At 42.3% G+C, this 12,578-nt stretch overlaps 1 protein-coding gene across 7 annotated transcripts in view; it reads left to right on the top strand.

Annotated features, from left to right (window-relative positions):
• Window positions 1-12,578, top strand: part of usp9 (ubiquitin specific peptidase 9) — a 47,718-nt gene that overhangs the window by 31,617 nt on the left and 3,523 nt on the right. For 3 of the 7 annotated variants that reach the window (XM_044366521.1, XM_044366517.1, XM_044366518.1), the window contains 23 exons: window positions 765-1,043; window positions 1,176-1,301; window positions 1,605-1,742; window positions 1,997-2,163; window positions 2,243-2,351; window positions 2,497-2,643; window positions 2,802-2,948; window positions 3,045-3,252; window positions 3,341-3,561; window positions 3,840-4,027; window positions 4,133-4,306; window positions 4,414-4,555; window positions 4,757-5,510; window positions 7,025-7,148; window positions 7,249-7,474; window positions 7,650-7,779; window positions 7,948-8,133; window positions 8,424-8,644; window positions 8,739-8,827; window positions 8,919-9,075; window positions 9,453-9,665; window positions 10,487-10,516; window positions 12,312-12,410. In XM_044366521.1, the coding sequence (XP_044222456.1) occupies window positions 765-1,043; window positions 1,176-1,301; window positions 1,605-1,742; window positions 1,997-2,163; window positions 2,243-2,351; window positions 2,497-2,643; window positions 2,802-2,948; window positions 3,045-3,252; window positions 3,341-3,561; window positions 3,840-4,027; window positions 4,133-4,306; window positions 4,414-4,555; window positions 4,757-5,510; window positions 7,025-7,148; window positions 7,249-7,474; window positions 7,650-7,779; window positions 7,948-8,133; window positions 8,424-8,644; window positions 8,739-8,827; window positions 8,919-9,075; window positions 9,453-9,665; window positions 10,487-10,516; window positions 12,312-12,410 (4,275 nt within the window). The remainder of the gene's footprint in view (window positions 1-764; window positions 1,044-1,175; window positions 1,302-1,604; window positions 1,743-1,996; window positions 2,164-2,242; window positions 2,352-2,496; window positions 2,644-2,801; window positions 2,949-3,044; window positions 3,253-3,340; window positions 3,562-3,839; window positions 4,028-4,132; window positions 4,307-4,413; window positions 4,556-4,756; window positions 5,511-7,024; window positions 7,149-7,248; window positions 7,475-7,649; window positions 7,780-7,947; window positions 8,134-8,423; window positions 8,645-8,738; window positions 8,828-8,918; window positions 9,076-9,452; window positions 9,666-10,486; window positions 10,517-12,311; window positions 12,411-12,578) is intronic. The other 4 variants (XM_044366523.1, XM_044366522.1, XM_044366519.1 and 1 more) reach the window with 3 other exon arrangements.

Raw genomic sequence — 12,578 nt, 5'->3', positions numbered from 1 at the left:
AGAGTTCTTGCCTGAAACGCAACAGATAAGGATGTGACGACAACTCCCAGGCACTGGCTACCGTCCAACAGTCAGACAAAATTCACTGTAATTGTCCAAATACTTGCACTGCTGTCTTGTTATTTTGAGGTCGGAGAGCCCCAGGATGTTTTCTTTCGAGATGCTCGTGCATAGCAGTTGTGCTGCTGTGGTAGGCCATTTCTGTTTTACGAAGCCTGCAGAGCACCATTTTATTAGGTCTTTGTATAAAAAAACCTTTGACAATCAGGTTCAGGCTTTTTTGGATAAAGTCTCATTTTCACCATGCCCACGAGCAGGAGCTGCCATAGTTGGGGATAACGTAAACAGTGTGACGTATTGACACATTCCACACAAATTGACGCATTTATGTTATTGATGTAATCAATTACATCAATGCGTCGTTTCAGCCCTATTTTTATGATGTTAGTGGAGGTGGACCACCTGTCCTGTGCTATCAAACACTGTTGGAAACCCTAGTGTTGTTTGATGTGTGAACAGCAGTGCTACGCTACAACTCTATTAGCACTTACAATATTGTATAAAGGAAGGTGACCTGTCTCATGAAATCAGATTTCTAAGTTGGTTGAATTACTACAGTGAATAAAATTTGGGAGCCATGTTCTGTAATTGATGGGGTTCCACGCAGTAATCCTGCTGTGTGAGACTTATAGTTTCTATCTATCTGTATCTATCATGTCTGTTGATCAATAAGGTGGTTTACACTATTTCTGCACATGTTCCAGGTTGTGTATGCTTTGCTGATGCCAGCCAGTGCCACTCTGGGTGAGGACGCCAGTGACTTCCAGTACAATTTTCTGAAGAGCGGCGGGCTGCCCTTGGTGTTGAGCATGCTCACTAGGAACAACTTCCTGCCATCAGCGGACATGGAGACACGGCGTGGGGCTTACCTCAATGCGTTGAAGATTGCCAAACTCCTCCTCACTGCTGTAGGCTTTGGGCATGTTAAGGCCGTGGCTGAAGCCTGCCAGCCCAACGCTGAGGGAAATATACCAGTTTCGCCGGTTAGGCCACGCTCATAACTCCTACAAAGGCATACTTTCAAAACTGGTTCCTCAGTAGTTGACTGCCCTATTTTTACTAACATGTCTTTATCTTTCTCCACAACCCCATCACCTGTCTCACATTGTCTACAGATTAATCAGGCCACTCATGACCAGGCCCTGGTCCTCCAGAGTGCCCTGCAAAACATCCCCAACCCTGCCTCAGAATGCATGCTGCGCAACGTAGCCATCCGCCTGGCCCAGCAGATTTCTGATGAGGTAACTGGGAAAATTTAAGGGAATACATTTTGCAGGGGTTTTAAAGATTAGAACACCCTGAACTAGTAATGATAATGGATTTTAATTAATGCTTTTTATAGGCACTATTTATCTGTAAATATCTAAATAAAAAGCTGGTAACAAAAGTAAATACCTACACTTGAAAATGTTGTTTTTTTATATGTAGGTGTTTGCATATAAAGATGAGAAGAGGACTTTTAACATTTGTTAAACAAATGTAACAAATCTGTTTTAGTTGTAGTTTCTGTAATAATGGCTTTTATGGGACAATGTTTTTACCAGAATTTCTTCCAGGCATCTAAGTACATCCCTGACATTTGTGTGATCCGAGCGGTACAGAAAATAGTGTGGGCATCAGGCTGTGGTACAGTGCAGCTCGTCTTCAGTTCTAATGAAGAAATCAGCAAGATATATGAAAAGGTAAGTATACACTTGCCGTTTGTGAATTGTTTTGTTTCAGATTTTGTTGACAGTACGCTTTCTGTTTTAGAAAAAATTACAAATGTAATGACTTGAATAAAAAGCCGAAGCACATTAGTTACGGACATGCAGACTGTTGAGGCAGGACAGCAAAAGCTTGGTCTCAGGAAGTCTTAAACCTTTGACAGGGATCGGCAGATTAAAAAGTGAAAAGCCAGATGTATTTTATTTTTTGTCCTTCTCTCTTTTGTTAGACAAATGCAGCGAAGGAGCCAGATGGGGAAGATGAGCAGGTGTGCTGCGAGGCCCTGGAAGTGATGACATTGTGTTTTGCCCTCATGCCCACGGCTCTGGACACACTCAGTAAGGAGAAGGCTTGGCAGACCTTCATCATAGACTTGCTGCTACACTGCCACAGCAAGTAAGTACACCACTATCTGTTCCAACCAACTGAACTGTCTGAGAATATCATGTTGCTGATGTTAAAACTGTCTCAACAGATCTGTGCGTCAGATGGCCCAGGAACAATTTTTCCTGATGGCAACGAGGTGCTGTATGGGCCATCGACCCCTCCTCTTCTTTATCACTCTCCTCTTCACTGTGCTGGGGGTGAGTAGCTATATGCCTCATGTTTATTTTTACACCCACAGTTTTTGCTGGATTGTAAAATGTATCACCACAGTGCTGTAAATAAAATCATTTTTAAAACTGCAGATGGGATCATAATTTACCTGAATTTGTATTCTATGTCCAGAGTACAGCCAAGGAGCGGGCCAAACACGCTGGGGACTACTTCACTTTGCTCAGACATCTTCTGAATTATGCCTATAATAGCAACATCAACCTGCCAAACGCTGAGGTGCTGCTCAACAATGAGATCGACTGGCTGAAACGAATAAGGGTAAAACAGCCTGTTCACCACAGTCTTTTTATTTAGTACCCTAATTATTTTAGACATTATGTTGTATTATGTGCCCAGTTTGAGTTTATCTATTGTTTGGCCCTCACAGTTGAGTGTGGGCAAGAGTTGATGGTACATAATATATTTGTGTTTTCTAGGATGAGGTTAAGAGGACAGGGGAGACTGGTGTGGAGGAGACCATCCTGGAGGGCCACCTGGGGGTCACTAAGGAGCTTCTTGCCTTCCAGACGCCAGAGAAGAAGTATTATATCGGCTGTGAGAAGGGTGGAGCTAACCTCATTAAGGTACAATAGGCAGACAACACCTGAAACAGGAAAGTTGTATTACTTCTGCATATTCTCTTCTCATCATATCTGTGCTATCTCTTTCTCTCTCATTAGGAGCTGATCGACGACTTTATCTTTCCGGCATCTAATGTTTACCTGCAGTACATGAAGAGTGGGGAGTTCCCCACAGAGCAGGCCATCCCAGTGTGCAGCACTCCTGCTTCCATCAATGCTGGCTTTGAGCTCCTGGTAGCACTGGCTGTTGGCTGTGTCCGCAACCTCAAACAAATAGTCGACACTCTGACTGACATGTACTACTTAGGTAGGGAGACAGTTTTACATATGCATCCTACTTGACAATTTGTAAGTTGCGGCATGCATGAGGATGTTGTTATTTTCTCTCCCTCCAGGTTGTGAAACATTGACAGAGTGGGAGTACTTGCCTCCGGTGGGCCCACGGCCCAACAAAGGCTTTGTAGGTCTGAAGAACGCTGGGGCCACCTGTTATATGAACTCAGTCATTCAGCAGCTGTACATGATCCCACCAATCCGCAATGGCATCCTGGCCATCGAGGGAACAGGCACTGACGTGGATGATGACATGTCAGGGGATGAGAAACAGGAGAATGAGGTACTGTGAGAGTTTGTGGTGCAATGAAGCTTTTGCTCGATGAAGATTTTCATCCTTTCTCAGCATCTAGTGACTGACAAAATGGCCGACTCCAGGCTTGCAGGCCATGTAGGCTGATCTTGGAGCTGAGGGCATCCTAATTACAGGAAAAATTCCAAGTGATAAATTGTTCCAGAGACTAATTTATGCAAATCTGATCACAAAGTAATGAACAGTAGTTAGACAGGTGGTTATTTATGTTTTGTTTGTTTTTTTTTCTGAATGTTTTGTCTCCACAGAGTAATGTGGATCCACGTGATGAGGTGTTCAGCTATCACCACCAGTTTGATGACAAGCCCTCCAGTAAGTCAGAGGACAGGAAAGAGTACAACATTGGGGTACTGCGTCACCTACAGGTCATCTTTGGCCATCTGGCTGCATCCAGATTGCAGTACTATGTCCCTAGGGGATTCTGGAAACAGTTCAGGTATTTCAGAGTCTCAGTCATTTTTATGGTCTCTGTGCTTTGTCTGTTAATCTGTTAATGTCTAATTGTCTTCTGTCTGCTTTACATCTGTTACAACCTTTTTAGGTTATGGGGTGAGCCAGTGAACTTGAGGGAGCAGCATGATGCTCTGGAGTTTTTCAATTCTTTGGTGGACAGTCTGGATGAAGCTCTGAAAGCCCTGGGCCACCCTGCCATGCTCAGCAAGGTGCTAGGAGGCTCCTTCGCTGACCAGAAGATCTGTCAGGGATGCCCCCACAGGTGAGCACAGCCCTTTTTCTGCGCATAGTTCCTGGAAATATTTTACATGTTTCAGAAAGTCAAACTTCAGACTGCCTTCTTGTACCAAACAATGTTTGTATTTTCAGATATGAGTGTGAGGAGTCGTTCACAACGCTCAATGTGGACATCAGAAACCACCAGAACCTGTTGGACTCCATGGAGCAGTATGTTAAAGGAGATCTGCTGGAGGGAGCCAATGCCTACCACTGTGAGAAGTGTAATAAGAAGGTGAGAATGGAGCACCCGCTTGGTTGTCAGCCAGTGTAACAATGTGATAATCATAAAGTGCCAGTAAAAATAAAGGAGATTTTAATGGCTGTCCCATGGTTTATTAAAAAGTATCTCCCTCCTTTCTCTTTCTAATTAACTTCTTGAAGATTTATTTAAAGGGTCAAAGAGTTCATCTGTGGTGATTTCTCTCCTTGTTAGGTGGACACAGTGAAGCGCCTGCTGATAAAGAAGCTGCCACCTGTCCTGGCCATCCAGCTGAAGCGCTTCGACTATGACTGGGAGAGGGAGTGTGCCATCAAGTTCAATGACTACTTTGAGTTCCCGAGGGAGCTGGACATGGAGCCATACACGGTAGCAGGTGTGGCCAAGCTAGAAGGGGACGACGTCAACCCAGAGAACCAGGTGATCCAGCAGAACGAGCCCTCGGAACCCACGCCTCCAGGCAGCTCCAAGTACCGTCTGGTGGGGGTGCTGGTCCACTCAGGCCAGGCCAGTGGTGGACATTACTACTCCTACATAATCCAAAGGAATGGGGGTGATGGCGAGAAGAACCGCTGGTATAAGTTTGATGATGGTGATGTGACTGAGTGCAAGATGGACGATGAGGAGGAGATGAAGAACCAGTGCTTTGGTGGGGAATACATGGGCGAGGTGTTCGATCATATGATGAAACGGATGTCGTACCGGAGGCAGAAACGCTGGTGGAACGCCTACATCCTGTTCTATGAGCGTATGGACTCACTAGACAAGGACAGCGAGCTTGTCAAATACATCTCGGAGTTGACCATCTCCACCAAGCCACATCAGGTCAAGATGCCTGGTGTCATCGAGTGCAGCGTCCGCAAGCAGAACGTCCAATTCATGCACAACCGAATGCAATACAGCCTGGAATATTTCCAGTTCATTAAGAAACTTCTGACCTGTAACAGTGTCTATTTAAACCCTCCTCCAGGTATGCATTTGTATGCATGATACTAAATTATTATTTGCTTACTTACTGTATAATATAGATGGAAAGTACTAAATGTGTCTTGGTAGGTTAGCCATTTAACATCGACTAAAACACTGGGGGACGTTTTGGAAGCCCTGTACACTTGAAACACAAACTGCAACTAACCTTGTGCAACAGATGGTGCAAACTTAATTTTTGCACACAGTGTAGTTGTCATTTGTATGTCTCTTTGTTGCACAATGCGGGTAAAAACATTGACAACATACCTGATAATGAATGGTTGACACTAGCACGTACACTAATCTTGTGTGTGCACGATTGTGGGAGTGACAAAATGTAAGGCATGTGATTTGTTATAGATACACGGAGCCACTCTTCCAGTTATGACAGTGCTATTCGATACCCCCAAAGGGGCTCTTTGATCTTTTGCACAGTGATGAATTCCTCCTCATATCTCTACTGTGGATTTCAAAGCTTCTCTCTTATAGATATAAGCTGCCATAATAATTTTATCACTGTTCTCAGACTTGGTTCTCTAAAAAAAATTACATTTCAAAGTGATGCTAATACACAGCATTCCTGTGGAAAGAATTGGTGGACAGTAACGTTAAGTGCAGGCTGCAAAGCACTGCACTGCCTCTGCAATGCATTATTAATGGACCCGGAGCCCCGTAATGTTTCACAGGAAATAATGTTTGAGGGCAGCCATCGATTCAGAATGATTCACATCTTCAAGGACATAGAGTGTAAGGACGGATAGTATGTTTTATTTCTACCCAGTACCTTGTATCAAGTTGAGATAGCAAGTTATTGCTGTCAGAATCCTTTTCAGCAGCTGCAAAGGGATTTAAAAAATGAACATATTGTTAGACTGTGATGATGAACCTGCTGAGCCGGTATGTAGTTTGGATGTATGATCCCATAGATCAGTGGACACATATTTAGCTTGCTCTTAGCCTTAACACTGCTGTCTTACATTCTGAACCGACTACTTCCCCATCGCTCTGTTCTTATGTATTTGCAATTTGTCTTTCTTACTCTGTGATTTCCTGACGTTTAGTATCTTTTACCTCACAATTTGGTATGTGATGTAATAAAAGTAATGTCTAAAAGAAGTTGGACAGTCACACATTTGTCATTGTGTTGACTCTGTAATCCAACATATTTATGATTTTAAAATTGAAATGACCTTCACAACAATTTTCAGCTTTAATTTGAGGATGTTTACTTCTGTTGACCTTTTTATTTAATAGTGCTCAAATTTTAGGGGACGAAATTAAAATGAAATTGGATAAACACCCTAAAAGTGTACAATATAACCTCAGTGATTCCCCCCCAAAATACAATGTGTTGGAATACATAGCCAAAACAAAGGAAATGTGTCACTGTTCTTTTACATTAGCCTTTGGGTGTAGTTTTTAAGGTTTTTGTCAGCTTACATTAAAGTGAATTAAGAAAATCCCATGGAAATGACTTGGAAGATGTTTTGCTAATTGTTGCTCTCTTTTTATCAGGACAAGACCATCTTCTGCCAGAGGCAGAGGAGATTGCTATGATAAGTGCTCAGCTGGCTGCTAGGTTCCTCTTCAGCACAGGTTTTCACACCAAGAAAGTAGTACGGGGTCCTGCCAGTGACTGGTAAGCTCTGTCTGCCACAGTGTTGTTGATTTTCTCCCAATTTTGTCTTACTCTGTGTTTTATCCTTCTCTATAAATATTCTCCTTCTCTTCTCCTCTAGGTATGACGCCCTCTGCATCCTGCTGAGACACAGTAAGAATGTACGCTATTGGTTTGCACACAATGTTCTGTTTGCTTACCCTAACCGGTTCTCTGAGTACCTGCTTGAGTGCCCGAGCGCTGAGGTGCGTGGCGCGTTTGCCAAGCTCATCGTCTTCATTGCTCACTTCTCCCTGCAAGACGGCCCCTGCCCCTCCCCCACTGCCTCGCCTGGACCCTCTACTCAGGTTGGTGCCAGTCTCAAGCTAGGATCTGAGAAAAATTAGCTTTGAATATGACCTTAAGCAGTATGGATTCTTAAAGCAGTTTGAGTACGTTTCTTGGAAGATGCTTTAGTTTGTATCACAGATTTTCACAGAGAGGTTTCTCATCCTGTTTCTGTTTTCCATCTCTCTGTATCAGGGCTGTGATAACCTCAGTCTAAGTGACCACCTGTTGAGAGCTGTACTCAACCTGCTCAGAAGAGAGGTTTCTGAACACGGCCGTCACCTGCAGCAGTACTTCAACCTCTTTGTCATGTATGCCAATCTGGGTAAGGAGCACACAGCAATCGCCCACCTGTCATGTGCATCTGCTCCCTCAGTGTGACTTTTAAGATTGAACAGGCGATGTTCATACAAGATATAAAAAAGAATTGATGTGATTCCTAAAATGCTTTTATTCTTTCTTTTTTTCGCCTCATTTCACCTTCCCCACACAGGCCTGGCAGAAAAGACTCAGCTGTTGAAGCTGAATGTCCCTGCCACGTTCATGTTGGTTGCTCTGGATGAGGGACCCGGCCCTCCCATTAAATACCAGTACGCTGAGCTGGGCAAACTCTACACTGTCGTCTCCCAGCTGGTGCGCTGCTGTGACGTCTCCTCACGCATGCAATCCTCCATCAATGGTGAGTGTATCAAACTTTGATATGAACTCAGCTGTTAAGAGGCAGTAATAACTCGTCAAGCCCCCTGGGAAGCCCAATGAAGATTTTCATCCTTGCTCAGGATCTGGTGACTGAAAAAGCAGCCACTCTGAGCTTTGGCTGTGTAGGCAGAGCTTGGAGCTGAGGGCTTTATGAGATGAAGAATGAAAGACACTGTGCAAAGAAAATACATATACATTTTACCCCAATAAAACGTGTATTTCAGATTACATTTACTCACATTTATTGCCCTTTTCCTCTACCCCTTACAGGTAACCCTCCTCTCCCTAACCCGTATGGCGACACCAACCTGACAGCCCCAGTGATGCCTGTGCAGCAGCTGGTGGCAGAGATCCTGTTTGTGAGGACCAGCTACGTTAAGAAGATCATCGAGGACTGCAGCAACTCTGAAGAGACCGTAAAGCTGCTTCGCTTCAGCTGTTGGGAGAACCCCCAGTTCTCCTCCACTGTGCTCAGCGAGCTGCTCTGGCAGGTAAATGAACATCATCACCAGGACATCAAAATATCCGTGAGTGGCTAACTTGTATGTGTCTATAAGATGTGTGTATTTATTTGTCTGTGTGAAGGTGGCGTACTCCTACACCTATGAGCTGAGGCCTTACCTGGACTTGCTGCTACAGATCCTGCTCATTGAGGACTCCTGGCAGACACACAGGTCAGTCTGATTGGTCAGTGTGTAAATCATGGGTGTTGGATTGTTATGTGAACTTCATTTAAATTTCTATTCTCCTCGTTTGGCTGTGTAGGATCCACAATGTGCTGAAGGGCATTCCTGATGACAGAGATGGGCTTTTTGACACCATTCAGCGCTCCAAGAACCACTACCAGAAACGGGCCTACCAGTGCATCAAGTGCATGGTGGCCCTCTTCAGCAACTGCTCTGTGGCCTACCAGATCCTACAGGTACGCATACTCACAGATGAAGCTCTCTCTCTCCTGTTGTCTCATGCATTACATGTCACACGTGGGAAATCAATGTCCTTTTTGTGATTTGAAATGACGAGATCACTGTGACGAGGAACCATTCTGCCAAACAACAAGAAAAAAAATGCACATGCTAAATGCAGTTCTCCTGTTGACCCAGTTACTTTTCCTGGGTGAAGAGCTTTTATCTTCTGCAATAAAGTTTATTTTACTTGTTTATTTCTATGGTTTCTGTCTCTCCCGTGGGTGCAGACTGAACCAAACACTTGCTAACTAAGTGCTAAGAAAAGTAAACTGTATTGTCTGCATTCACAAATATATTTAAGTGGAGCCATATGTTCTTCGTGTACACACAGAGTAATGGTGATCTGAAACGAAAGTGGACGTGGGCAGTGGAGTGGCTAGGGGATGAGTTGGAGAGGAGGCCATACACAGGGAACCCTCAGTACACCTACAACAACTGGTCTCCTCCGGTTCAGAGCAACGAGACCTCCAACGGCTATTTCCTTGAGCGTTCACACAGTGCACGTATGACACTCGCCAAGGCCTGTGAACTTTGTCCTGAGGAGGTAATGGCATTGACATTTTACTCTTCACACACACACACTTTTGCCTGATTTCACATAAACGTGATCTTAAAGTGTTGGTGCTCAGGTAGCCACACCATAAACTATATATGTATGTATACATATATAGTTTAGATTATATGAACGTTTAGTAACACCCATCAGAATTTCTGAACAGTTCCGTCTGAATTTTCTGATTAAGTCAAACACTAGGATGGTCGGGGTGTTTCTGTTTATATACAAATAGAATCAAGAAGGCCACATAAATATTGAAATTTACCAAAAGACACCACACAAAAACATATGTAGATGTTCATGGTTGCTAAGGCAATATATTAACAATGGTGTACAGTGGTGAAGGTAACAGAAAAATCACACAGACATACTGTAAGACTAAGTCAGAGGACCTTCAACCACTGAATGGCATAACAGCCAGTACAACAAATTAGTTTAAACGATGACTTCTCTGACATTTTACAGAAAAATATAATCACACAGTATTTAAGCCAGAGGGAAGGACATGGACCTATTATTTCTGTGTTTCCAAGAAGCGATTAATTGTAATGTTTGATTAATTTAACATGATCATATGCTAGCAGTGCCAGTTTTCTAATCATTTGGAAAACCTGTTGCCAATCTCCACAAAATCTCCCATACAAAGTGTTGTTCACTAAGGTGAATTGGCTTTGTATTGATTCGTGGCTGCAGTGTGCAATGTATGCATATGTAATTTTGTGTTCTCACTAAAAATAAGTTACTTGTATTTGTTTATGTTGAAAAATCCAGTCAAATGACACACTTCTCCTGTAATATTTCATACACAGCTCAAGTGTACTCAGGGAAGCCCAGGGAAGGTCAGTATTCCAGGCACCACGACATAAAGGAAGGAAATAAAATAATTGAATTAAAGAATCAGCAGAGAAGCAATGAACAATTGGCCAATGGCAAGGCCTCCAACACAACCAACACTTAGATACAACTACACAATCTGTAGCTTGGATAGTCATCAGTGGCCAAGGCTAGAAACACTGTCTTGTTGAGTCTACATACTTGATCCCAATTTGTCTACTTTTGCTTTATTTTCTTTTTGGACTCTTGGTTTGTATTTGTGACACAAATGTTATTTAAACAGTTAAGTGCAGAAGGATAGAGTAAGGCTATGTTTACACAAACTGATAATGATTTATAGTCAATGATTCACTAAAGTGAGCAGTTTTTAACATTATTAACACTTAAAGTTGTCACCACTTGAGATGTTTTATATTGAAAAAGTATGTTGACTCTCAAACTTCATAAAAGCTAATGCTATGTACGCAAGTATAGTAAGTAAAATAGTCATCCTTCATCCTGTTGTCCACTAGTATAGTAAAATGAAAGGTAGACTGGCTACCAGTGAGTGATATGTGAGACGCTCTATAGTGTAACTGACATGAGAAATCATGTTACACAGCTGCACACAGTGAACAGATCTTTATCTTTGTTCTCGTGCTGTCCTGTTGCCCAGTCTCAGTGATTCGCCAAAGCAACAGCACTGACATAGCCAGTCTTCCATCTCAGTCTAGCGCTCTTTTAACAATCCATGCCAATTTTTGCTTCCCTCCCAACTCAAACAGCCACCTGCATCTGATTGAAAGCTCTTAGCCGCAGCTAAAGTCCAGTATTCAGCAGTAGTTACAGTATTTGAGCTGTGAGACTTCATTAAGGAAAATCTTTGTTGTCCATTTTGCCATTGTAGGTAATATGCTATTATAGGCTTTTTTTAGGCTTTTTATAGGCTTTTGTAAATTTATTTAGTGACATGTATACATGTCAAATTAAGTACATGATACAAATATAAAACCTAAATGTTCTAACCTGTTAGTTGGGAGAACTTTTCCTTTAGAAAATGAGGACACCATTTGATAAAACAGCCTCTAACAAATGTTGTCAATCTTTATTTTTTTCTATTTGCATCAAATCAATAATAGTTAAAAAACAAACTTATAAGCTCAGACACTCTGTAGATATTATATAATGGCTGGATTAAAGCTGATCTGAGCTTAAAACAACACAAGGATGGTCTGTGTGATGGCAAATGTTAGTACATGAGCTTCACATACTACAGATTTGTGTCAATAGCCTGACAGGTTCTGTTGTTTATCTATTTTTGACTTAACATCACATTGTAATGTGTTAATATGTACATGTAACACAGAATATCCTGTGCACTTAACTTTGTCACACAGATATAAATAATGAGGCTGACTTTAGTACATTTTGCTTTCAACAAATTGCACAAGAAAAATTATAACTAGTGTTTGAAATAACATCTACAGTAGAGAAGTTAATGTGCAGCATTTGTTTCTAAAGAATTACCAGCAGCTCTCCTGCTGACAGGATGCTCTCAGGTGTAGAATCCACCCACACACATAATCAAATCTCTTTTAAACATCATTGACTTCATAATGTAACACAGTTGGAGATTTGACTTTCCCATGCAACCTACTTGCTGTGTCACACTGAATTGCCAAAGCTCAGAATCTTACCCATTGTTTTGTTCAAATAAATAAGCAAATTCTATAGATATATGTTTATATAGTCTAAATCATTCTAATTTACTTTGAATTTTGAATTTAATTTGTGACAAATAACATTTATCTGACATGCTAGGAGCCAGATGAACAGGAAGCACCTGATGATCAAGACTCCTCCCCACCTGAGGACACCTCTCTGTACCCACATTCTCCTGGAACTACCCAGTTTCAGCAGGTAACGACTTGGTCATGTTTACCTCACGTCATCATGTCACCCAGTGATGTAAGAAGACATTTTTGGCTTCTTTCATACTGCTGGTGTTAAGGATTGATTTAGTGTTTGTGTCTGACCTATTATTATAGCAGGGTAGAGGGTAGGAACATGGTAGCGGTGTCATCTCCC

Source organism: Thunnus albacares, chromosome 11 (genome assembly GCF_914725855.1).
Source record: "Thunnus albacares chromosome 11, fThuAlb1.1, whole genome shotgun sequence".
Classification (NCBI taxonomy): domain Eukaryota; kingdom Metazoa; phylum Chordata; class Actinopteri; order Scombriformes; family Scombridae; genus Thunnus; species Thunnus albacares.
Note: the sequence above shows the minus strand (reverse complement) of the source record. Positions and strands in the feature narration are given on the sequence as shown.